General features: G+C 41.0%; 1 protein-coding gene across 2 annotated transcripts in view; it reads right to left on the reverse strand.

Annotated features, from left to right (window-relative positions):
- The window catches only part of LOC120783036 (synaptotagmin-2-like), a 28336-nt gene extending 6799 nt beyond the window's left edge, over positions 1-21537 (reverse strand). Inside the window, exons 1-3 of one of the 2 annotated variants that reach the window (XM_040115707.1) lie at positions 21462-21537; positions 928-1156; positions 651-811 (exon numbers count right to left, since the gene is read on the reverse strand). In XM_040115707.1, the coding sequence (XP_039971641.1) occupies positions 651-811; positions 928-1132 (366 nt within the window). In that variant the 5' untranslated portion in view covers positions 1133-1156; positions 21462-21537. Of the gene's footprint in view, positions 1-650; positions 812-927; positions 1157-21461 lie in introns of those variants that run through there. The other variant, XM_040115708.1, reaches the window with a different exon arrangement.
- Between the last annotated feature and the right edge of the window lie 5573 nt (positions 21538-27110).

The raw sequence follows: 27110 nt of genomic DNA on the forward strand, positions 1-27110 counted from the left end.
CAAACACACTACAAAAAGAGAGGCAGTCAACACCACCACCAACACAGTTATGATGAGAAATGACACGCTTGTTTTCACATCGTGGACACAAGCAATTGATTGCTTTAATTAACTACCACTGGAGCACAGGGCAATCTATGGTGATATCAGCTGGTTACCCCTCAGATGAATCACCGGCTTTTCTAATATTTATCCTCTGACTTCCTGTACTTTGCTTCTAAAATTTCCCAATATTTCTTGAGGCGTCACGCCTTCATCCATTGTCTTTTGGTGTAAAATGCAGCTTTTTGTGCTCGTGACTCGTCAAAAAAAACCTTTCCACTAATGGTGCCATTTTTCACCAGAGGTCACAATGGAATACGTCACACATTTGAACGACCACAAAAACAACATCAAGTAAATGGAGGGGAAGAGAGCTCTCCTTGTGTCCTCTACAGCCTGTCCTAAAAGAGCTGCTGGTAAAAGATCAAATTTGGTTAGCCAGAGACATATTTAAAAGCATTAAAAACTCAGCAATAAATTTCATAAATGTTAATAAAAACTTGAATAAATAATTGAAGGTAGCACAGTTGGAGAGAAGAGGCAAAACGTCACCCAAAACATCCTGGTAGCCTGACTTTTCAGCATGTAGGAAGCACGAGGCGTCATACCTCGCCACCCTGCATATTCTTCATGTTGAAGCCATCCTTGCCCTTCTTCCCTTTCTTGTTCTTCTTCTTCTTGCAGCAGCATTTTTTGATTATGCAGAAGCAGCAGGTGAGGAAGAGCAACGCGGCCACCACAGCGATGGCAATCAGAGCCCACTGAGGCACTGTCAGTGTGAAAACAACAGAAGGAAAATTGAGACTGAATGGTAACTATGGTATTTTGCACAAAAAAAATTGTAACTTTCAGCATGAATTGGGAATGCGCTGCGAGTTTGCTTACATGGGATTTTATCAATTTCATTCAACAAATTACTCTTGATTTCCTCAAACATGTCCTTCTTGTTGATCTCTGTGTTGTTGGAGCCGGAAGTTTCCGGTGCTGAAGTGGAGATGACGGCCGGGCTGGGAGCCATGGTCATGGTGGTGGCACCGGTGGGCTCAGCGGCCGCAACGGCCTGTGGCCTTCTGAACAAGTTAAACTTCATTGTCAAAGGCTAGGTGCAGCGTCCCTGAGACACGTAGAGATCAGACAGAAAAAGAGAATAAACATGACCAAACAACTGTAATGTCACAACCTCAATGATAGGTTAGTTTATGGAAGCACAAAGGTGAATGTAGCACGTTAATGACTTCCAGAATAAAGTTTTACAGAAATGTACTGAATTTGGCTGAAATTTAAACACGGTTTTTTAATGTATCCAACCAATATAAAACGAAAAGACTTTACTGATGTGTAAAAATTCTAAACCAGGACAATGGTGAAAGAATTAGTCACTTATTAGATTAGTATTGGACAGACACACAACAGGAACACAATTTTGATAACCGGTTAATTGTTTAAGTAATTTACTAAGCAAAGAAGTCAAACAGTTGCTGGTTCCAGCTTTTTAAACATGAGGATTTGTTTATGTCATGTTTTGTATTATTATACTGTAACTTGAATATCTTTGGGTTTTGGACTGAGCAAGACTGACACTTTAGACTAAATGATAAATCAATTAACTGAAGGAAGGAAAGAGATTGAGCATGAAGAAAATAATCACTGTTCCAGACCAACTTAAATCCTTAAATTGCTCAGAAAAATGGAAATCTGAGCATCTACAAGTCCATGAATGTGAAAACTCCAACTAACGACAAAGATCATATCAAGCTCCAGAACAGCTACTAAATGGCCCTTGTGGTGAGATTGTTTTCTCAGTTTTTCATGTTCATTCCTAATACATTGCAGCTCCTTCAGCAAGCGACAAATGGGTAAAGATGATCCCATTTTGTTGAGCGATGATGAGATCAAGAGGTGCAATGAAGCTAGTCAACCCCGTGAAACATGGAGGGATTATAAAACTGATGGGAGTCATCACAACCAGCTAGGGGCATTGTTAGCGAAGGATTAAACAGACATCAGTTACATGAATGAGCACAAATCCTCAGATGAGAAATCTTATAGGACATTAAAAGCCAGAAAAGTTGAGACTAAACACATCCATTATGCTGATGATGTGAGAATTTACTGTCTGTGTGAAGAATGAGCAGAAACTGAGGTGATTATCCCTCCCCCCTATGAACACAGTGATCCAGAGAGAGACTTGCATCTAAATAGAATCAAAGGAAAAAAAGGAAAAAAGGTATATTGTAGCTCAAACGTTAAGGGACTAGTTTGTCATTTTGGGAAACTGCTGTCTCTTGTTTGCGTGTCTCTGTCTGACGGATAACAAAATCCACCTACCAGCATTGATTCTCCGTTGGTTTCCTAACAACCTCATAGTGAAAGAAGGTTGTGAGTAAAATCACAGCTTGTTACCAGCCGGGGCTCCGTGGCTGGTGTTGTTTTCACCTTGTGTTTGTGGTTATGTCATCATGGCAAAACGTGTTCCTGGAGACACCTACTTTAGGGTGAACTACCCCACAGGCGGTTTTGGGGTACTTTGGCAGGTGTTCATATGTCTATCCACTATCTAAGTCTTGTCACCACGATAGTGTCAAAACCGTGCAGGATACATTCAAGAAACTTTACAGGTATGTAGTTGAGATCAAAATTAAGGCCGAGTTCGAAGATGAGCATGATCCCACCGATGAGTACTGAGTACTGAGTACTCTTGTAATAATGTAGTATTGACTACTGAGCACTCATGGGTCAGAATGTCAATATGTTGACGGGCGCTGCGGCTGGTGTGACCCCATCACAATTTGGTCTCTAACTGTTTTAACGCTCTTGTTTTTGTATGAATTAAACAAACAAGAATTAACTTCTTAACTAATTGCTGGTAGGCAGGAGCCAGGCTAGCTCTTATCAGTCTTTATGCTAAGGTAAGCTAAATGGCTCCTAGCCGTAGCTTCAGATTTAAGATGCAGACATGAGAGTGGTACGATCTTGTCATCTAACCCTCAGCGAGAAGAGAATGAGTTTCACAAAATGTCTTACTATTCCTTTAACGCTCTCACCACACAGCATGAATGCCCTCGGTTTGATCCTGTCTCCTGGCCCTGTCCTGTCTCCTGTCCACATTCTCCCTTGTGGGTTACCTGGATTTGAAGCTTCTTTTTTTTTCTTTTTTTTTTTTGTCTGTTTATGTGTTTGAGTTTTAGTCCCGTTCCCTGCCTTCAGTGAAATGTATGCGGGGATAGACAGTCTTCACCTCTTTGTGACAACAAGCTGGTATGGAGTCTGTGAATGAAACACGGATACTTAATATAATTCAATAAGAGAAACAGAGCTGAAATAATGAGCTGATTAATCGATTAGCTGACTGACAGAAAACGAATCAGAAATGATTTTTATAATCAGTTTATCTTTTAAGTAATTATTTCCAGTTTGTCAGTTTCAAGGATTTGCTGCTTTTCTTTGTTTTATGTGAATGAAAACTGAATTTTTGGGGGTTTTGGACAAAACAAGTATTTTAAAGATGTTACCTCGGGCTTTAGGAAACTGTGACGCTCATGATCATTCACAATTTTCTGTCATTTTAGAGACCAAACGATTAATTCATCAGTGGAGAAAACAAATGGCAGGTCAGTGAATAATAAAAATGCTCATTAGTTGAAGCTGCTGCCTAAATTAGTCTCACCACAAATCAGACACTAATAAAACGAGTGTTTCCTCACAATGGACCATCTTTTTCATCCGCTGGAAATTCAATCCACTGTGGACAGCCAACAAAATCAATTTACCTCCCAGCCTCAAGTGAGCATTATATTACTTATTTTCGATGGGCTCTTTGCATGACTATGAGTGACAGCAGCACTATTAGCATTTACTGCTGGGCGCAAAGGTGTCGGTGCTGTGGTGTAAATGAGGATTACTGTTTTGTTTTTTTCACAGAACAAAAAAAGCATATGCTGCGGATAATTAGAAGCACTTGACAACTGCAGGATCGATCCACCTAGAATTAAATTACAAATCAGTCCATTATTTTTTGTCGCAGAGAGAGAGAATTCTTCTGACTTTTAGTGCTCATTTATTCGATGACTTAAAACAGGCAGCAATGGGGATGTTGGGAGCACAGGTCAGTGGTTTAAGTTCTGTCAGCAGGAATGTTTTTACTGCACATTTCTGGGAACCGCTAGTCTGATTGGTATTATCTTCAGCGCTGAACATTGTGATTTGGACGCTGCCTTGATGCTTTCATGCCCCCACCACCTCAACATAATGCGAGTGAGTGGCAACTTGACAACCGTTCATTTTTTCCTGCAGCTATAATGTCTCCATTTTTGTTTGTTTTTGGAGAACGGTGTTTTGGCAGAAAAGGTCATGATATTAATACATTTTCAAGCAAGCAGGGAGAACATTATGGGGTTCACTCTTAATAGCTTAATATCGTTGCTATGACGGTTTAGCAAGTACTATGTGGAGGTAGATAGGCTTATAACATAAAAAAAGAAAATGAAACATAAAGTAAAAAAACTCAGCAAGAATTAAAGATAAAACACACTGTTTCTGAATGTGTGTGTGTGTATGTGTGTGTGTGTATATCATCGCATCTCTGAAATGTTCAGGCCTATCCACAGGATTTTCATTTTATCCTCCTCTGAAAGAACTAAAAGAAAATGATCTGTCTCAGTTTAAAAGTCAGACAATTTATGTCCACTGTTTAAATGAGCAATGACAACAACTGAGCGCTGGGTTTCACGGATGCAAGCCCAAAAATGTATGCGTAAAATTACACTGATATACAGTGAATCTTTTGCTGTAGAGTCATCTTTATCTGAACGCGCTCACAGTGCATGTGAGAATTTCTGTATCATAATATCAAAGTGAACCAGCAGACTTCAGACTTCACCATCAGCGACTGGCAAACACCGTCTGGCAAATGAAGATGTAACCTCATCTTCTTTGACTCACAGGCCCCAGATCAATAACTTTTTCCTTCAAACGTGTATTTTGGTGTTTCTCTCATTTTCAAGATGTGGGATTTGTGGTCCAACGCCTGCTGTTCACATACAGTGTAGTTGAGGCCCGTGTGCCATGGGCCAGCAGATCACTGTTGCTAAGCAATTCTGTTAGTGTCTATGAGAAATCCAGAATTGCCCAAAACCTGCCTATAGCCGAGGGTTACCAACCAATCAAATAATCAATGGCTCAAGGCCAGTGTCAAGTCATTGCCTGAGAATTGGGTATGGGCGCGATTTGAATGCCAACTGCTACCACTCTGCTGTGATGTATGATGATTATGATTAAAGTTTTAGCTGCAACAGGGGACCCTCCCAAAAAACGTAACAGTCACTTGATGTCTGTACAAGAAATCATCCCTCAAGACATCGTCACCTCTAATCACCATCGGCGACACATGTAAGCAGCTGTAATAAACATAAAATCCAAGGCAATTCCTGCTTTCCTCATCGCATGGATAACTCAACTCTCCAACTTCCATAGCTTAGCATATTCTCTCCGTGACGAGCAGTGATGAGGACAGCTGCTGAATGGAAATACACCAAAACACGTCCATGCCTCCCCCCTTATTGTTTTAGCTTAGTGTTTACCTCTATGCCATTAGCACTCAGTCCTTATCTGCCTTTGATTTTGGCAGCTCATCACTGGCCAGCATCACTCATCCACAAAAAAAAAAAAAAAAAAAAAAGAAAAAGGCTGAGACACATCCTGATTCACAAGGATATTCAGCTACGGAGAATACAATCACAGTGCAATAGTTTATTATCACTCACTATCACTCAAAGATCATCTCAGATATAGCCATGTTCTAGCTGTATGTTTTGATTACATTCAGGTCACAGAGCTGCACCTTGATTTAAGAGATCTCCAAAACAAAACTCACCAGTCAGATGTAGTATTCCCCTTCACGAGGTGGCCCATCCAATATCAATGGCTGTTTGGGTTTTACAGTTCCTCAGAGCTGTGGTAACATAGTCTGATCTCTCCCATAAGCAGAGACTGCAGTCTCCTCTCACTTCTCTCCACTGCAGCACTACACCCCTCCTCCTCCTCCTCCTCCTCCTCCTCCTCCTCCTCCAATGCACACCATCTCCCCCATTTTCCACCCTCCCGTCACACACCTCCCTACTCCCCCTCTGTCTCTCCCTCAATGTACTCATGCACGCAGCCTCTCTACCTCTTTCTCTCCATCTCTCCCCCCAACCTCATTTGTGATGCTGCTCACACAACTGATTGCAGCATGCCACTCTTTGGTCTAGCATCGGAGGGCAGTTGTAAAAGATCAATATGCAGAAGCTTTATGTTGGGAGGGCGTTTTAATAAAGACACAGTTTGCACAGATCAGAGATGCATTACAGCAGGTAGCTGAGGTTGTAGGACGGCTGACAAACTCTTAAGCGTTTGCTGACTTTACCATATCAGCTTCACAAATGGTATTACGCAGAGCTCCCACAGTTGATGGGATCCCAACAATTGATCTCCGGACTGTGATCTAACCCTCCGGAGGGATCCTTGCTTGTTAAACCCATTCGGAATGAAGAATTGAAACCACAAATGATTAGGTCAACTTGTCTGCCTTTCACTGATCCCTCAGGAGACGCGTCAGTGATGATTGGAAGTGAGCAGATTGCAAAGCATCTTCTCCACTTACAACACAAACAAAACCAAAAAAAATTGCAGCCCACGGTGTTTAGCTAAAACCATTACATCATGAAACAACTGATGTGTGACCAAGAAATCAATGCAAACGTGGAGATGTGTGTTCTAGGCCTGAATATAAAACTCTAAAATGTAAGTCCTCATGGCTTGGCCATACATTGATTCTTGATGATAAACTGGTCTCAAATCAACAAATGCACAAAAACGCCATGTAGTTACTTCTGCACATATCTGAGCCCTTTTCATCTCCAGCATTTAATCTTTTCCCCTGGCTTTCTCCTGAAACCCTCTGTTCCTTCCTACGCTCTTTGGGGAAATACCTTCCTGTGTGCTCATGCTCAGCTAGCACCTGTCAGGAGCTGGTGTGAGGTGGCTCCTTTCACTTCAGTTTAGTGCAATGAGCTGCTTCTGCCAGAGGGAGGCAGGGATCTCACACAAAATTGCTGCATCACAGAGCATCCTTTTTTTCCCCCTCTACCAGTGTACTGCAAAGTTATGCCCAGAGAAATTTGTCTCCCATATTTTCCCCAAATGTGTTTTCATCTACTGAAATGCATTTTGCAATAGTGAAAGTGACACACAGCACTTCTTTTAAATCGAACGTTTAGCTGCAACTTTGTACAAAACTGTTCAAAGTCACCAAGGTCTTCTGCTTTAATAGGACTGGATCTTTTCACTTCTTTCTCTTTATTTTTCTCGCAGTGTTAAATTATTTTCCCTTTCATCAAATTCGCTTAACAATTTCATTCTAAGACTGAATTAAGTGACCTCGCCATCAACTTGAAAACTAAATAACTCAAATTAAAAGTGAGTGGACTGGTAGACATAGGTGGGTGTGAGGGGACATCATAGGAGTGAAAAGGATGTGGCCTGGAAGAACTGTAGTAGCAAGGTGAGGTGATGTTGCTAATTCATGGTTTCAGAAGAAAGATACTTAAAGCTAAAGAGTCCTGAGAGATTAGTTAGGCTTTGTTATACCTGTAAAAGTAAACTTTAAAGTCATTTAAATCTCGCTGTGCTTTAAACCTAACCCTTGACCTTTTCTGAAATATGCTTTCTGGCGGAGAGTTAGACGAGAAAAATCATGCCACTCCCGTGTATGTTTGTTCAAAATTAGGCTGGAGCCAGGAAACGGTTATCATAGCTCAACATAAAGACTAGAAACAGGGGGAAACGGCTGGCCTGGTTCTCTACAAAGGTTATAAAATCTGTCAACAAAATATCGGTGACGACAAGATGGCCAAGAAATAGCCCAGCACATAACGCTCTGTAAAACTGTAGCCTGACACTTGGGTTTTTGTATGAACCAAACAAGATCTAAAATGTTAATTACTGTTCTTTTAGAGGAGCTGGAAGGCAGATCTTGCTACCTTTGGGCACAGATCAGATTAGCTGTTTACAGTCTTTATGCTAAACTAAGATAGCCATCTCTTTGCTGTAGTTTCATATCTACTGTACAGACATGAGAGTGGTATCAGTGTTTTTATCTAACTCAAGAAGAAAGCAAATATGTGTACTTCCCAAAATGTCAAACTATTCCTTAAAGATATACATTTGTAATTTCAACGCCAGTTTGTCTACTTATCTCTGTTCCAAGTTGTACGGTTCAGTTTCCTTGATGAATTTGCAGATTGGTATTATTGGAGATTTTCCAATGGAAATTTTTGCAGTGAGTGACTGTGAGACTGGAAAGCAAACTAAGGGACGACGTGGTAGGACAGATTCCAACTCAGGCAATTACACAAATCTTTACTGACCTCATTTACAGCTTAGGGTCAGCAGGGTGAGCTTTTTTTGGAGGCTTGGAGGACACACTCCCAGCTCACTGATCCATTCTACTGTCTCAATGGAAAGTCTATACAGTCAGCAATTATATAGTGGCATTTATTGCTAAGTATATGGTAACAATCACTGTAAATCTGCAATGTCAGACGAGCAAACTTGGCAATAACAATAATTTAATTCACTCAAAGGCAGATTGTAAAATAAATTGCAAACCGGAATAATGGAGAAAATGTAAACGTTAGTGAGCCAAACCAAGCAGCCCATTCTTCTATGGCTAGAGAAAATCAATACATATTGTCTAAGTTAATTTAAATTTACTTTGCTTTGTAGAAAACCATGTAAGGCTGCATTATGAAAAATCTGAATAACTTCTTTTTTGGCAAAATAAATTCAGAGATTTCAGACCGTTGAGCTCCAGTATTGTTAATGCATTTTAGACAAACCCTCTAGTGAGTCTCAACACTGAATTTGCAGGAGCCTTTGTGTTACTCTTAACTAACAATATAAAATATATCACTAAATAAAAAGCAACAGCATTTATTCAGGAAAAGAATTTTGCCATCACCTGATGTAATTGTCAGTTGTTTTTCTTCATATAACCCTTCATTTCAGTGTATTACATTTTATATTCTACCTACCTGTATTATATACAGTTACTATACTCTGTTGCAATCACCGAATTTTCTACAGGTTTACTTTGTCATACCTTAAAATTTGAGAGATGGCCTACATATATTTGGCATTTGTATCTTTAAAGTGTATCATTTGTGTCTTAGTGGAGGCAGCTTGGGGCGACTGTGGCTCAGGTAGAGCGGGTCCTCCACTAAATGTCGCTTGTCGAAGTGTCCCTTGGCAAGATACTGAGCCCCAAATTGCCCTTGATGTATCATCGGTGTGTGTGTGTGTTTGTGTGTGTGTGTGTGTGTGTGTGTGTGTGTGTGTGTGTGTGTGTGTGTGTGTGTGTGTGTGTGTGTGTGTGTAGAAAGCACTATATGTATAGAAAAGAAGGGTGCTGTATGAATGAATGTGTGTGTAAATGGGTGAATGTGGCAGTAGCGCAAAGCCCTTTGAGTGGTCGATAGGACTAAAAAAATGCTATATAAGAGCAGTCCATTTACTTCTGAAAGTAAAAAAAACACAGTCACAGTCAGAGACTAGCAAGTGAACACAGTGTAGCATTTAGCAGCTAAAGAGCCAGAAAATTCCCTCAGGAGGGGGTAGAGACCAAAAACAGAGCTAAAAGGGAGTGAATATTGGACTTAAATTCACCAGATGACCAGAAAACCAGAGTCTAAGTGAATGATATAGCTCCGTAACTGCTGGATGTGTAAATAAGCAACTGCCAACACTTTCACCATTATCGTAAAGGGTGATGACATGTCAATGTTGTACTAACAACTTGTTTCTGCTGCCTCCAAGTCGTCAAAAAAATCAGTTATTGCAAGGTTAATTCTTAATTTTGTGGTACATTGTGCACATACAAATGGCAAATAAAGTTGATTTGATTAAATAATTTCATTTTAATATGAGCATTCCTGAACTATACACTCATGAACAAGAAGATTGACACAAGAGGATAAAAAAAAGTAACATTAACAATGAAAAGAATAATCAATAGCAGCCAGATAACAAGTTTTTTAAAGTAATGTTACAGATTTCTGAACATGATACTTTTGCATTCTGTATGAGCTCACCAGACGTAATCCGTTTATGCACCTGACCTGGTTTGATAAATCCACACTCTGCTTCTTGACTCAGCAGCTTCGGTGTCTAAGAGTTTAGTGCAAGGTCACAATGCACCTGCAGCATCAACCTAAGCAGTAACTGTACAGTAGGCTTGGTTCACTTGGACTCCCGGTGCATTGTGGGATACTCCAGCTCATCCCCCGCTCTCTCATTCCCTCAGAATTTCTGTGAATGAATAAACCTTTCCCTCCCTCTCTACTAGTCACCCTCTCCACAAAGGATGAGTCGGGCCAGAGGACTGCGCTGCACTGGGACATCAATAAGAGCAACACAACCGCCATTGCAGCCCCAGATCACGAACACACGCAGAGTACAGCCGGTCCCAACGCGTGCCAGTGCCCAGATGTTCTGGGGACGTTTTGGTCAGGATGATTTGTCTCCTCCGAGGCAGCAGAGAGGATGTGGAAAAGACTGCACCCTCTGAGCTCCTGCAGGGACTGCTGCAATGCAGGGGTGTAACAGAGAAATACGAAGCTGGAAGGCAGTCTTTCCAACAGTCAGCTGCTCACACTCTTCCTCCATTTTCTGCCATGCCTCGCTTCTCCCTCTCCTCATTGCTTTCATCTTTTCTTTCTCTTCTATTATTTTACTCTCTCCATAATCCCATCCTTCTGCGTTCCTCTACCTCTCTCTCACGCACATGCACACAAACACTTACACACAATGACAACCACACACACACACACACACACACACATAAGGCACTGATTGTACCCTGACCCGTCATTACTGCAGTGTAGAGGGACAGAGAGAACCATATGGTCAGAGTTGGCTCTGTTCATCAGTTGTAGTGATCGCACTTCTTTGAAGTAGTAGTTGGTCAACAAGATGACATTGTGAGTGTGCACCTGTGCGTGTGTGTGCATGTGTGTCTGTAAACACTCTGTGGATTATCTTATGGTGTATGATGAGTGTGTGGATTGCTTTCAAAGAACTCTTGTGCTTTGACAGCAGCTTTTCCCTCTAACTGAGTTACTGTCATGATGTGTCTCAGTGTCAGTCTCCTAAGTGAAGGACAGGAGAGCTTTGACGACTCAATGTCAACATGATCACGTGAGCACACCCAGAACTGCTCAGAACTGCCTTCAATTGAAAGGATGTGTCCCAAAAGAATTGTGTATTAAGAAAGCAAACATAGCCAGTTATTAAGGCTGCTGAACCAAAATAACCCAAGAGATCTTAAAGTTGAATAGGAAGAGGATTTGGAGGATATAACTAGACCTCTTTTGTCTAAGAGCTAAACCATTAACCAGACTGAAAAAGTATACCACTACCTTTTACGTTAACAGGGAATGAGAGGAGAGAGTTGGATGTGAACTGGGGGTGTTGGGGTTCAGGGTAAGCAGCTTAAGCCCCCGAGCCACCAAGGCAGGCCTAAAAAGTTGCATGTTGATTTTTTTTCTGTTTTTCCTCATTTTATTCATTCATATTTCTAAACTCGAATAGAGCTTTTTCACAGCAGACATTTTGACGTTGACAGGAGAGCAGGAGAAGTACAAGTGGAACTAATAACCATTTTAAGGCCCCGTACAGCCGCACAGGTATTTAATCTCACTGATAAGACATATCCTCGGGTTGTAGCTGTGCTGGGAATTATGCGGGGTCACAACAAACTCCATGTTCTAATAACAATGATGAAGGTTTAATTTGTCCCACACCAGCAGGTGCAACAAACCTGACAGTAAAGTGATAGAGATGTAAATCAAGCCCTGTTTATACACGCTACCAGAGTTTAATCAGGCAAAACAGGTGACACGTGTGTGGGAATACCTTGGTTGGTAGAGAAAACCATACGAGTGAGCCATCATGCATTAGACCAGGTCCATGAAATTCACAAACCTAATGAAATGCGGCTATCATTAACCCTACTGACTGCACCCTGCTTCTCCTGCTATACCATGTCAAAGTGTCTGCCATGAATAAGGTCTATTATGGCCAGTGTGTTTTATTTATTCAAACTAAACTTGAAGGATAAAAGCTAATTCCTCTGTACCATAGAGCTGCATTGTTGTCCGAAAAATGATTAACAAGACTCGGTCAAAGCCTAGTATATGCTGGAACGTGTATGGTCAATGTGCGAAACAGAGGACGTAGTTGAAAACTGTTGTGGAACCGTTGTAAAGTAGCTAAAGCCTGCTCGAAAAGTTGCTAAATGTTACTAGACGACGTAATATGCGAAAGAGCATATTCAGAATTTGATTGCATCGTATTTGCGGTCTCAGCCATTTATCTGTTTGCTTCTCTCCTACTCTCTTTTCTCACATATACAGTAATTTAATACAGTCAAATTCCCAATAAAGCCGCTCTCATTTACACGTATTTCTGTTTCTGTTGTCAGATGAAGGAACATGTATGAAATTGGGACTGAAACGCGACCCATTAAGACTACATGTTAACCAGCAATAACTTCACAGCCACTTCCTAGCTGCTGCTCTGCTTTGCTAAAATCCTGACAAAATCACCATTCCAATCACCTTCTGCTATATTTACTTGTAAAATGATCTCTCAAAGAGAACGTAAGACGCTGATTCGTGTCTTTGTCAGCTGCCATGTGGTCAATTGAATGAGACGCATAAAGAGGTGTGCCTCCATAGGGAAAGCCCGACCTCGCACCAGCGGGGCAATACTGGTGACTCTCTTCTACAGAATGTAGCTAAAGTTTGTCCAAAAAGTCGCTAGATTTGTTGCTAGGTGCTTTTTTTTTTTTTTAAAGGGCACTAGGTTGGCAGCATTGCCTGTAAAAGACCCCCTGATGACACAATAGAAACTGTTTGCGCCAATTGATTTTGAAAGACCAATGGCCAATGGGAAAACTCCAACACTCGGCCGGCCGACCAATGGTTCAACTTCAGCACTCAGTCACGTGGCATTCGGCTGTCCAATTGTGTAACTTCATCACTCAGTCAGTCAGTCAGCCGCAGAAATTGGCATTTATAGGGCCCCACTGTTACGGTCCAGTCAAAAACACATAAATGATCCAGACCATTGAACTGAGTGATACGTTCCTTGACTAAAATGAACATGGGCACTGTAGGTTATGTTGAGTTTATCCCACACATACCGTCCCGGTGCCATAAATACTCACTAGAGCACCAAATGTGTGTCAATCCATGACTAAAAAAGTCCCTTAGAAAGCACTATTTTTAACATAAAAAAAAAAAGAAACTATACATTTGTGGACATTTGTGAAAAAAAACTATTTTGATTTTTTGTAAATACAAATTGGTTTTTGGGCCGACAGCCATAGAGAGAATGAGTAATGCGGGTTTGTGGGTACCGACAGACAGATTTGTCCTACTAAACAATATGGTATGGGAATTAGTAATGAAAATATTTATGTGCGAGAAAATACAGTGTGAGCTAATGGTCCACCCTCAGAACCAAGGCTGACCAGGTGAGCTACATCAGCTGACGAGCCAAAAGAGTCTGCCATTTGTCCCCATTTTCCATTTGCATAGCAGGAGGGATGTCACTGTAATCTCAATCTTTAATATTGACTGTGAGAATGTGAATATAAACACAGGCAACTAAATTGTCGCTCTTGTAGATGCAAGTTTAAAAAATCTGATCAATCTGTGACCTAAACCAGATGGCCTCCAGTGGCCATCAGGCATTAGCAGTAAACGTTTTCATGCTACAGTATGTTACCATCAACTTACATCATGAAAGAAGTGGAAAACAATTCTGATCACAGTGGTAAAACTGACAACAGTAATTAACTGCATAATGTGAGGTCGTCCGCATACATTCGCTTGAAGGCAAACTATTGCAGCTGTGACGCCCACAGCTATTTCCCTTTGGTGACGAAACTTTAACTGAGACAGCCACATCAAAAAGTGTTTGATCGGCCAGAGAGCTTGACATACTGAATAAAGGAAGAGGCAACAACGCATGACAACCTCACAAGCTTTCTTTGTGCTCGCCATGTTACAAAAACTTAAACAAAACACATACTACAGACCACAAATTTTTTCTTGTAGCTTAACTGATATATTTTACAACATAGATATTAATTGTAACCATTAGAGTCATACCAATTTAAGTCAAAACAAAAATGCAAAAATGCTAATTTGGCTCTGTGGAGTTGCCCTGCAAGTTTTTTTTTCTCTTCGAATGGACTCATTTTGACTGATGATTAACTCATTTGTGATAAGAAAAATTATTTTTACATTTTTTGGGTCTCATTGTTCCTGACCTTGAGCCAGTCTTAACAACTGGTTCGCAGTCATGGAAACTCCTAATTTTCTGCCTTTCCTTAAACAGCATAAAAACAAATAAAGCAAATTAAGACCATGAGGACTAAGACCATCGTGATAACCAACAAAGATACAGATATGTACATCTACATACATGCTTTTTTCTTCCTGCTAGGGCTGAAAATTGCCTGACTGACTAGCGCTGGATCTTGGTGCATTAAGGGTGTGAGCCGAAAGGAGGGAGAAAGCAACAGAAAAGGAGGAAAAGAAGGACTAGTGAAGGGTGCGTTGCCCAACTGCACATATCTGGGCCAACATGACGGAGTAGTACTTAGTAAAGAGAAGCCAGAGGGGACACAAGCTCAGTAAGTAATTATCTGATCCTTCTGTACTGACTTCCTACATTTTCTGTTCTTTTCCTCTGGCCTCACACTCATTTTACATCAGACTTCATCCTAGACTTTTGCAAATTAAGCAGCAAACAGTAATTTTCCTACTACTCTGTTTGCTTCGTTAAAACATACGAACAGTGACATGGTTACATTGGGAAGCAAGAACTTTGGATGAATTACTTAAGTCTATAGTCCAAAGACCCGCACTGAACACAAGAACCAGATGTGTCAATGCTGGCACCATCCATTTTCTGCTCCAGTAAATTTCGAGATTTGTCAAGGGTTTTTCGTGCTGGGAGAGTAGAAGACAAATTGGTATCATTAAGAAAGTCCTTCATCAGCAAATCCTCACAAACAGGTCTATATTCAACATCCACACACAGAAAAACAGAAAAAAAAGATCTTCTTTTTTTTGTTGTTATAAGTGATCAGGTACATTTTGTAAGATTGTCCATGAACTTCGTATATAAATAGAGATGCATAAATATTGCTTTAATGTTTTTATCATACCTGGTTATCAAGCCTCTGCATTCAGTCAGCTGAGAGCGCAGGACCAGTAGAGAGCCCTGTACAAACACTCTTTAATTTACAGAGGTTACTAATATCAGTAAAATGCTTCTCCATACCGCTGATAAAGAGTCAAGGAGACTTAATGTGCATTTCAGCGTGTATATGTGCTTAAGTACAGTTTAAAAGTACTTTACAAGTACTTTATTCAAGTATTTCCATTTTCTGATACTTTATACCTTCATCACTACATTTCAGATGGAAATTTCAAACTTTTTAGACTGCTATAGTTACAAGTCAACTTTCAGATTATGATTTTAGATAAAAGACACAATATAAACTTATAAAATACAGTACATTGTTATAGATTCAATCAGTTCTCCCCAACCTCCTGTTTTCTGTTGACCCTTCCCTCTAAACTCCTCAGATAATTTTATTTAAATAACAGTTCAAGGTTGAAAGAGGTAAATTTATCCGATAATTCCCAAAAAAGTAAATATTAGGGAAAAGTTGCAAAACTGAATACAAGTTTGTGTGGCAGAACTGTGTTTTTTTTCTTCTTTCCCCTCCCATTAATCATCTCACAACCCCTCAGATTTATCTTGTGATCCTTTGAAGGGGCCCGATCCGTGGGCTGAGAACCACTGAACTAAACTGCCTATCTATAAACTCCACTTCAACCACCTACAACACTGCTGATGTATCACTATCAACAATCTAATAATGTCATATATAATAATATATTGCTCACAGCGGCCATTATTCAGTGTAATGAGTACTTTTACTTTTGATATTTTTACTTAGGTAATATTTTGAACGTAGAACTTTACCTACTAATGTACTTTCACGTTATTGTATTGCTGTTACTTAAGCCTCAGCCTTTATAATATAAATGAAATAGACTGTCACTCAACCTTACGTTGATGTTATGCAGGCACACAGGCAAACACACACACACGCACGCACGCACGCACGCACGCACGCACGCACACACACACGCACACACACACACACACACACACACACACACACACACTAACAGCAGACAAACTAACCTACTGATTGTTGCTGCTCAGTCTGGTACTTAAAAAATATTAATTTGCGCCTGAGGCACTCAAAATTGATCTGCTGCTAAAAGTATTGATCTTCCTCCTCACGAGGCTGCAGAGGTTCGGCTGAAACAGTTACTAGAGTCATGTGCATAATCTTCACTGAGGCAACGAGAAACCTCTTAAGTAAATGAAGCAAGAGACGAACCTATGTACAAAGGTAATATGTCATATAATGTTGGATTTTTATCATGGTGGAAATATAATTAATCTATTTAACTAAAAATGTATCTATTGTGTGATATGATCAAAGGATTTGGCTTGTTACATCTTTTCTACCTTTTTCTCAGTGTGGGCCTCCAAAGATTTAGCTTAGACATCTGTTTTGTTCATTGTGTGCTTCAGAGTCTGAATGCAATTTAGACAAAAAGGGATAGAGGCTCAATACCTGGACTGTGTAACGATAGACTTCTCTTTTCTGGGAAGGTCGATTCTTAAAACGAATCAGTTTTGCTGTATCCTCAGGCAGAGAAGTGTTGCTCTGTTGGCATTCAGCTGATAGAAACTGCAATGCAGCACCAGCAAAGGCATCGGTTCGGCAACTTTCACAGGGAAGCTCACAAAGTCTACAGCACATCTCCGTCGACACCGCTGTCTGCGATAGCTGTCAAAAATTTCCCTCTACACAGAGACATCATCAAATGCCATTTTGTGAACTGATATAACAACTACTGTAGTTTTTCATTCACTACAGTAGTGAATGAAAAACATCATCACTGTGCTTCATGTAGACTGATGCACCAGACAGCCTGTGAAAGAGGATCTCAGTTTAGTTAGGACAGGATTATAGGCTGCAGTACAGAATCGCATTTCGTGAACCATCAAGCATCAGAAGTGCTCCGGGCACGCACACGTCTCCTCAGGAGGAGCTGCAATGTGAAAACCCAAAGGGGCTGAAGTGAGGCCTCCTGACTACTGCCACGACTGTCTACAACAAGAAAAAAACATTACTAATATTCAGATTTAGTCAACCGATTTTACTATTACCAAGGATGAATAGGCATTATCACTGCATACAGTGACATACTGTTCATATGGACCAGTAGGGGCCTACTAAACCTACTTGTAGGTTCAGGGGGCTGTTACAAAACATGATATGCAGCATAGGCTAAGAAGTTGGCGTGCTAACAACAAGAAACCTAAAGAAGAAAATGCATTTGACCGCATGCCAAACACAATAAAATAACATGACTAAGAGTCTACACTCATGCTAATGGTTCTATGAGGCTGTGTGTTCAGTGGCTTCAGAAAGTATTCAGACCCCTTCACTTTTTACACTCTTTATCATGTTGTAGATTTAATTTTAAATGGATAAAATTGCCATTTTAAAAATCAAAAACTGAAATCTCTCCTTATAAGTATTCAGACCCTTAATTCAGTACTTTGTAGAAGCCCCTTTGGCAGCAATTACAGCCTTGAATCTTCTTGGGAAAGTCTCAACATGCTTTGCACACCAGGATTTGGGGAGCTTATCCCATTATTCCTGGCAGATCCTCTCAACCTCCGTCAGATTGGATGGGAAGCCTCTGTGAACTGCCGTTTTTCAGGTCTCTCCACAGATGTTCTGTGGGGTTTAAGTCTGGGCTTTCGCTGAGCCACTCAAGGACAGTCAGAGACTTGTCCTGAAACCACTCCAGCATTGTCTTGGCTGTATGCTTCAGGTCATTGTTGTGCTGAAAGTTGAACCATAACTCTGTCACCCTGGAGCAGGATTTCTTCAAGGACCTCTCTGTATTTGGCTGCATTCATCCTTCCCTCAATTCTGACCCGTCTCCCTGTCCCTGCTGCTGAGAAGCACCCCCATGGCATGATACTGCCACCACCATGCTCAAACTGGCTTCGGTCTAGCTACAATACCATAATGGCCTGATTGATGGAGTACTGCTGAGATGACCGTCCTTCCAGCAGGTTCTCCCATCTCTGCAGAGAACTTCTGACGCTCTGTTAAAGAGACTGTTGGGTTCTTGGTCACCTCCCTGACCAATGCCATTCTGGCCTGGTTACTCAGTTTGGTCAGACGGCCAACTCTAGGAAGAGTCCCGGTGGTTCCAGACTTCTTCCATTTCCCAACTGAGGCCACTGTGCTCCTGGGAACACTCAAAGCTTTAAAAATGATTTTATACTCTTGCCCCGATCTATGCATCGCCACAATTTTATGATGGAGGTCTACAGAGAGTTCCTTGTTACTTCATGGCTTGATTTATGTCCTGATGTGCAGTGTGAATTGCGGGACTTTATACACATAGGTGTGTGCCTTTCTGAACTATGTCCAGTCAATTCAATTTGCCAAACGTGGTTCTAGACACATCTCAAGGAAAATTAAAGCAAACAGGATGCATCAGACCACAATTTAGAGTTCCAGAGCAAAGAGTCTGAATATTTTTGTAAATTATAGATTTCAGTTTTAAATTTTTAATAAATTTGCATTGAGTTAAATGCTATTGTCAACATGCTGATGCTAGCAGGTAATATTCACCAGGTTCAACGATAAAAACAATGGAGAGAAAACGCACACCATTCTAGTAGGGTGCTGGCTGGAACGCAGGCATCAAGAAAGAAAGGGAAAGCCACATACTCGTAACTTTAATGCATTTGTTTCAACTACTGAAGATCAGCAGTTTGCGGAATCACTGATTTTACCTGGTTAGCATGCTAACGTTTGATAATTAGCCTTAAACACAAAGTGAGACTGAGGCTGATGGGAATATCATTAGTTTAGAGAGTACTTGGTAATAAACCACGGAACTGGACAAACTGAAACTTTGACCTGATGATGATGCTAGATGAAAAGTCAGGGGATCTGCAAGTTATTACAACTAATACTAAGGGGGGTGCTATATGTGTATCAAATTTCATGGCAAGCCATCCAATAGTTGCTGAGACATTTCACTCAAAACCACTCATGTGAATTGCATTTGGCACTAGAGGAAGAGTCAGAGGATTACAAGCTTCGTTATGATACATCGTATGGGCACATTGAATGCCTCTACCAAAAGTCATGTCAATCCATCTAATATTTGGTAGGATATTTTAGTTTGGAGCAAAGTTTGGCCCGACAGACTGGCCTACGGACACCCCGACATCCCTGCAGGCACACCGCTAGCATGGTTAAAAAAAGATGTCCTCTTGCATATGTTTGTCAAGGAAGCTACATTAGTCTCTCGTAAGGGTACGCCCAATGATATAATCTTATCCTAGGGATGTAATACTGACTTCATCACCAGACTCCAAGCACAGGCTGCAAAACTGTATGACTAATCCTCTCTCAGTAAAATGCAAAATGCAAATTTGGCCGGAAAAAAACAACTTTAGATGCACAAAGATATTTTCTCTTTTTGTCATAGTCTAGCAAACTAACAGACAGCTTAAAATACTTCACCTGACTTTATTGTTTTTTCAAGGAAATGCTTCCTTTTCTTGTCAGTTTTTAAATGTACCGCTATACTGCTTTGTACTCTTGTGACTTATCTCATGCTTTGTCTAACCCTTTTTGATTAGTCACATCAGCAACTTAATTATGACTTATTAACAGTTAATAAAAGAGGTGATAACAACATAACAACATTTTAAGTGTATATTGATAAATACTTAGCCTAAGCCTGCTATCTTACTGCATTGTTAGGTCACACATTCACTTTAGGCAATGAGGCAAGTCAACGCACTATAGGACAGAAGCTGTGTCTGTCAGTATGAGTATATATGCGTGAGTACAGACACATTGCAGCTACACAGTCACCTCTGCTGATGCCAAAAGGAAGTCCTCATTTGGCACACACACTACTCTGGAGTATCCCAGTCATGTACTCATAACACCCCCAGGGAATGAAGACACCACCGCATCACCTGATCTGTTCAGCCCACTGCATCATAATCAGCCTGGGAACATAGAGCAGTCATCCAAATCTGTGGCTAAAAATAAAACATTTCTTAATCAATAGGAAAATCGGGGGAATATCCGCATGGGATTCGCCTGTGAGGGCAAACGAGGAGAATGTTCTACTTAAATGACAAGAAAAGGTAAAGAAGTTCGATCATGATGGTCTGTTTTGCAAGGTAATCAGTATCCATCAGAGGCCGTAATGCGCAAAATTTCAGTGTACATTAATGAGAGCTTTTCTTCAACCACCTTTCATCACACTGAATGAAGGAAATTTCTGCCAACGAAGCATTTAGAGAAAAGGTACCAACAGTATATGTATAAACCTGCTGATTAACTGCTGATAAGACGACAGGGATTCATCTGAACACAGTGAGCTCTGCAGACTCTTGCGTGGGCACTTCACTCTTGCTGGCTCAGCAGATTTGACCTTGCAAGCACTCCCTCACAGTTTTTACAATGTAACAGTGAGCTGACTTTCACCATCCATCTAAAGACTGACACACTGTAAAAAAAAAAAAACACAACAAAACAAAACAGTACAGAAAGGCAGATAAAAAGTAGTTACATGCCAACATAAAAACTCCTTTTCCATATATATATATATATATATGTGTGTGTGTGTTTGTGTATATACATACACATTTTTTTTTTTGTTCAGGAAAATCTTCCCCTCTGTATAATAGAAATAAAAAAAAACTCTTTCTTAATTGTTTACACATCTAGGTCATAATCAAGCACTGGAAAGTGTTTTCGGATTCTATCTCCAGTGCAAGAAATTCCCATCTCAAGTTCTACCCTCACACACACGTTTGTTTTATTATGTAACATTATACTGCAGCACTACACGCCGCTACGCACCAGGCATGAGGATTTACCGGCATGCTGCAAAAGTTCCACTCTGGCAGATTTGCAGTTATTCTAAGACTCCACGTTACAATGAGAGGCGACTGGCAAAACGCTAACACTGTCCGCTCTAATTACCCCTGAGCCATTTATTCTCTCTTTCTCTCACTGCAGAGCTTTTTTTTTTTTTTCCACACTCAGGCAGGATGTGTGTAATGAGGCTAGGTGCCTCTGTGACAACCTGGCACGTAGCAAAGCCTCAGTAACTGATGATCCTGCTCTGGAAAGAAAGGGAAGAAAAAATGCTGCTTACCTTGAAGAGAGATGTGCTGCGTCCTTAACAAGGAGTGGAAGCAGAGAGCAGGGTCAGATTTCCTGTCAGATATTCTTGACAGGAAGAAAAAAAAAAATCTTAACAGTCTGCACTTTGGTTCATCCCACTCTCAAAAGACATTGCAAAAATCCCCAGTGCTGGCAGGTCCCAGTTTCACCTGGGGGTGTTTCTGTTCGAGACGCCCCTGACACTCAGAAACAAGACCTATTGGAGCTCAGGGTGCTGCTGAGGTGAACTCAGATCAGGTAGACTTGAGAAAATAAGTTATACTGGCACAGATAAACATTGTACTGACACACTGAAATCAGCACAAGAATCAGGGCCGGTGCAGTTCCACTGCTGTATTTCCCGGCACTGTTCGCTCATTGGCTGAGGAGCACCTCAATAAAAACCCTCCTTGTCATCAATTGGGTAGGGGAGGGGTGGTTAGATTTTCTGTGGCGCACTAACAACTGTGCTCCTCCTCTTTTCTTTCTTGCTCTATCACCCCCCCCACCGCCCCCAACCCCCCCCAGGACAGGCAGACGGAATGCTGAGCTTTGAGAAATAGATGCAGGAGGAAAGGGAGGAAGAGAGAGAGGAGCTGGAGGGAAGTGCAAAAGCAGGGGAATCGATGAGCGTTGAAAGGAGAGGTGAAGATGGTAACCAGCAGCCTGCAGTGGCTCACAGAGCTTTATTTTAGGTCCTGTGTCTCCCTGCTGCAGGAACTCTGCAGGAACCCGAGTGCAGTGAGGTGTAAGGACCAGAGAGGATAAACGAGAGAGGAGAGGAGAGGGGTGGATGGGTGGGGGGCTGTTACCGGTCTGTTTGGGCTGGTTTTGCTGCAGTATAGAGGTAGGCAGAACACAGATGGGAAGTTGTTGGGGTTTTTTTTTTCTTTTTTTAGTCGAGCAGCAGTAGATGTGAAGCTCCGGCAGACTCAGCAGCAGCGGACGTTAAAAGGCAACTAGTTCCCCCCTTACTTGTTTGCAGGCATTTAAAAAAGTAACTGGTGAATAATTTAAAAGAGCAGAAGGTGGGACGAGCTGCAGGAGTGACACAGGTCACTGCAGCTCCTGATCAGGGAAACATGGATTATAGAGTCACCTAATTAAACAAAAAGTGTAAAAGTCAAGCAGGAGTCACTCTGTATGTTGTACTAGGGCATGCAAAGCATTTAATGTAGCTTGATGCTACCTGCAGACAAACCAATAAGTTCAACAACTTGACTTTTGAGATGTTTCAAGGCTATTTCTTTTTGGATTATTTATGTCAGATCATTTATATGAAGAAAAAAGATGTAATCAGTTCAGAAGTTGAACATAAACGTCGGAGCATTAGGTGGTTTCTGCTTATGTTTTTAATTTCCTTCCAACTCAGTAATTCAGAGCCTCAATTTTAATTAAATTGACTGAACGAAGTCTCATCCTGCCATCTGAAATCAATAGACTACCAGACGTCCTACGCTGGACGGCTGGGGAGAGCTGCATCACACTGACACTGCAGGTTTCTCCGGGGAAATCCATGCAATACATGCTGTTTGGTGAGAATCACGGAGTACTTCAGCCACTGTGAAGCGGCATGAAGTAAACAGAATTAAAGCTTGATTGAATTTTAAATATTTTCACAGTGCAGATGTGGGGCTAAGGAGATCTCAAGGACATTATATGGTCCACGCGCTCTTAAAGCAGCACCAAATGGTTAAAAAACATGAGAAAGGATGCCTTAGACTGTACAGTATCACCTCTTCATACCAACTTAACAGCCCAAGTCTTACGCAAATGAAAAGTGTGTTCAGACAGTCTATCCAACTGATTTAGCAGTGCAACATTTGTTAATGAATAGCAATGACAGGACAGCGGTGCGAGTGCCAGTTTCACCATTACACTTATTAAACCCTCTGGGAACGCTGCCAAAACCTCTGCAGCAAATAACAGCCAGGCTCCCTTCAAGAAGGACACATCGTTTCATTGCCTTTGGCGTTACCCTTCATATAGCAGCGACCAGGCGGTGCTCAGTGCATTACCAACGATTAGAGCAACACCACCGGATGAGTCAGAGAGGCTGCATCACTAAAGCGTCCTGCCTGTTTGTGAACTTTCCATCCTGCTGTTCCTCCTCCAGAGGGGAGTCATAGAGAGAAAACTTTTGCTAGGATCCATTTATTCAGCCAGAGGATATTTTGTGATTGCCTTGTGTTGGACTTCATGGCCATAAATCATAATAGATGAAACGGAGACCCAGAGGTAATTCAGCATGGGGATTAGAAGCGGAATATGTGCCTGAAGCAGCAAACCAGTGTAGGTCCGGTTTCATAAAGATGAACCCGTGACTCTATTGAGGCTCAAACATAAAATGAAGATGGAATAGTGAAATAAGACAAACTATCAGAATACAGCTATAGGCTGCCAGCTCTGTGAGGCACGGCCGTGCTTTGAGCACAATGTGAACGCTGCACGTCAACATGCTCACGATGGCAATTGTAACATTCAGATGTTTAGCAGGTAATGTTCACCAGGTCCACCATCTTAGTTTAGCATGTCGTCATGCTAACATCTACAAATTAGCAGTAAACACAAAGTACAGCTGAGGCCGATGGGACTGTAATTAGCTTTCAGGTATTTGGTCATAAAACAGAGTGTGAGACAAATTCTAATTTTGCTCTGGCAGTGGTACTTGTCAAAAAGTCAAGGGATAACCCAAGTGATTACAATTCCTCCCGAGGGGAGCGTAAACATATGCACCACATTTAATGGCAATCCATTCAGTAGCCGTGAGACATTTCACTCAAAACCACAAATGTCAACCTGGTGGTGGCACTAGAGGAAAAGTCAGGGGATCACCAAAGTCACTAGGCTTCATCCTCTGGGAAAACATGAATGTCTGTGCAAAATTTAGTGCCAGTAGTGCCAACAGACATTTCACTGAACAGGTGAAAACTCTGATCTGCTGGTGGCACAATAGGAAATGTAGGGGTATACTAATATGGTCCCCCGAGTGGGTATCTCTGCCAAATATCATGACAATCGATCCCAATAGTTGCCGAGACATTTCACGAAACAACCAAAGATCGCATTCTCGTTGTGCTGCTACAGGACAAGTCAGCGAGTTGCCATCCACAGAGCCAGAAAGCTAATTTTTGTTAAACCTGCAATAACTGATTTTTTTTGTCCACTTGGGGTCAGCAGAAATAAGTTGTGAATACAATATTGACATAGTATCACCTTTTAAGTTGATATGATAAACTTGTTAGCAGACAATTGCTGATTTACACATCCAGCAGTTAAGAAGCAACATTATTAATTTGGAGTTGTGTTTCTGGTCACCTGGCAAAATGTACGTTAATGACCAATGGTAAATGGACTGCACTTATATAGCGCTTTTCAAGTCTCAAAGCGCGTTACACTACTGCCACATTCACCCATTCACACACACATGCATACAGCGCTTTTCTGTACAAACAGCACTTTCTATACACACACACATCCACAGGCAATTTGGGGTTCAGTATCTTGCCCGAGGACACTTTGACATGCGGACTGGAGGAGCAGGGGATCAAACAACCGACCTTCCGGTTAGTGGATGACCTGCTCTACCTCCTGAGCCACAGCCGCCAATGTCCAACATTCACTCTGTTTTAGCTCTGTTTTTGGTCTCTACCAACTCCTGAGGGAAAAATCTTGCTCTTTAGCTGCTAAATACTCCACTATGTTGCTCCACTGGTCTCTAACTTTGACTGTGTGCTGTGTGACGCTGAGCACGTGGTGTACAGTGGGTTTTTGAGCTGCTTAAAGCCGAGTGGTGCTGCAGATTTGGTGATAATTCTCCAGATCTTGGCCCAAATGCAGCTCTGATGTTGGATATTTAGAACCATCTACTCACAAGAAGCAATTAATCAAAATATACAAAAAGAGAAAACACAAACTCCTACCTAAACAGTTTCACCCAGTTGACTAGTTAGTTACTTTTAATCAAGGTTACTCTAAGAATTGAATAGAATTATAGGACTCAAACATATGAGGTGCATTACTTTAACATATTAATATACATACTTACATTGTACATCAGGGATTTTATAATGGTTTTCATTGGGGGTTTGAAACCTTTTCATTGCAGGATCTAAATTAGACAGGAAGTCTCTTGCTCCATGACCCTATTGCAGCATGTTAGCATCCTGGGACCACCCAAAAGTAGGCCTGAGACCCATTATGGCTCCTAGCCCACGGGTTAAAGCTGCACTATGCAAAATGTGCAAGTAGCTCAAAATGGCAGAGAGACGTACAGTATATCTATTTAAAGGACTGTAAATGTAAGGGGCAGTTAACTGTGTTGACCTTTCATGCTGCAGCTTTTTCAATCTCTGAAGCGTAAAATCTTCATTTTTTGGGTTTAAAGGCAGCAATTTATGAATGTAGTTTACATGCTACATGGCTCTTTCTACCCTCCCATTTTTAGGGAGCCTGCAGAAGTCATTGCTTAATTGTAACACTAGAGGACGCCACACTCAAAGAGACAGATAATGTTTTATGTTTTTTTTTAGCTCAAACTGCAGAGATGAGTTACTCAATACACATTAAACTTTTAACACACTTTCTTTTTCTACAAAGTAATACTAAGGGTGTTTATTATTCTTGTACAAAATCTGTCACCAGAATCTCAGGTTAATGCACTCCGGGCATGGTCATGTGAGGGAGGGGAACTCTGCTGTTTTTAATTCTTTTGAATTTAAGTAATGACATTATCCCCCTTTCTATTTGCACCCCCCCCCCCCATTTTTTAGTTTTGATTTCCATTTCCCTCTTTCAGTTTTTCAAAGCAACACAAAAAAAGCACATTTTGCCAGTTGAACCACTTCCTAAAATAACCCTAGTAAGATGGAGCACCATAGCTAATTTTGTCAGCCGCTGTGTGAACCCTTGTGTCTCTGTAACCTGGATATCTCTGGCATCCTGCCCCATATCACTATGCCAGTAACTCCAAGACCAAATAGCTACAAGATCAGTATTATACACTGGTATTATTATTATGGGAGTCCTGGCATACTGTGATGTACTCTTGGGTCCGTATGAGCCAAATGAATAGTGCTGCTGTCTCCAGATTCTCACTGGTCTGCTGCCAAATGGGCTTCATGCATTCAGCGGCTGAGTGAAACTGTAGCAGAATGTAATCAAATTAATCTGCAGCTTTCAGGCCTGTCACTCCAATCAAAACTGAGTTTCGAAGACAGGGTTTTAGAAGTGTTTCTTTTTTTTTTATTCATGGTAACTTTTTGCTTTGAAAAGATCTCTGTAACATGGTACTAATTATAAGGAAAATGTATTTCCTTTAAATCAAGGCTAAATTTAAACCCAAGTAAATATTAATTTGCCACTCAGTTATTACTAGTAACTCTGTTCTTTATATATGTTTTAATGTGTAATTGTCTGTAGACACACATTTACACATTTTTGCATGTTCAGCTGACCTGCTCTACATTGACCAAAGACTCAATTACATAGATCTTTCTAGAAAAACCTATTAGAAATCATCAGGAAATAAATGAGAAATTCCAAACCTGTAAACTAAAGCATTACCAGATTCTTTAACTTTCAGGTTTTCAGTAGCTCCTTAAATATGTAAAGTCAGTATAAACCAAAACTATGAAATACA

Source organism: Xiphias gladius, chromosome 21 (assembly GCF_016859285.1).
Source record: "Xiphias gladius isolate SHS-SW01 ecotype Sanya breed wild chromosome 21, ASM1685928v1, whole genome shotgun sequence".
NCBI classification, from domain to species: Eukaryota; Metazoa; Chordata; class Actinopteri; order Istiophoriformes; family Xiphiidae; genus Xiphias; species Xiphias gladius.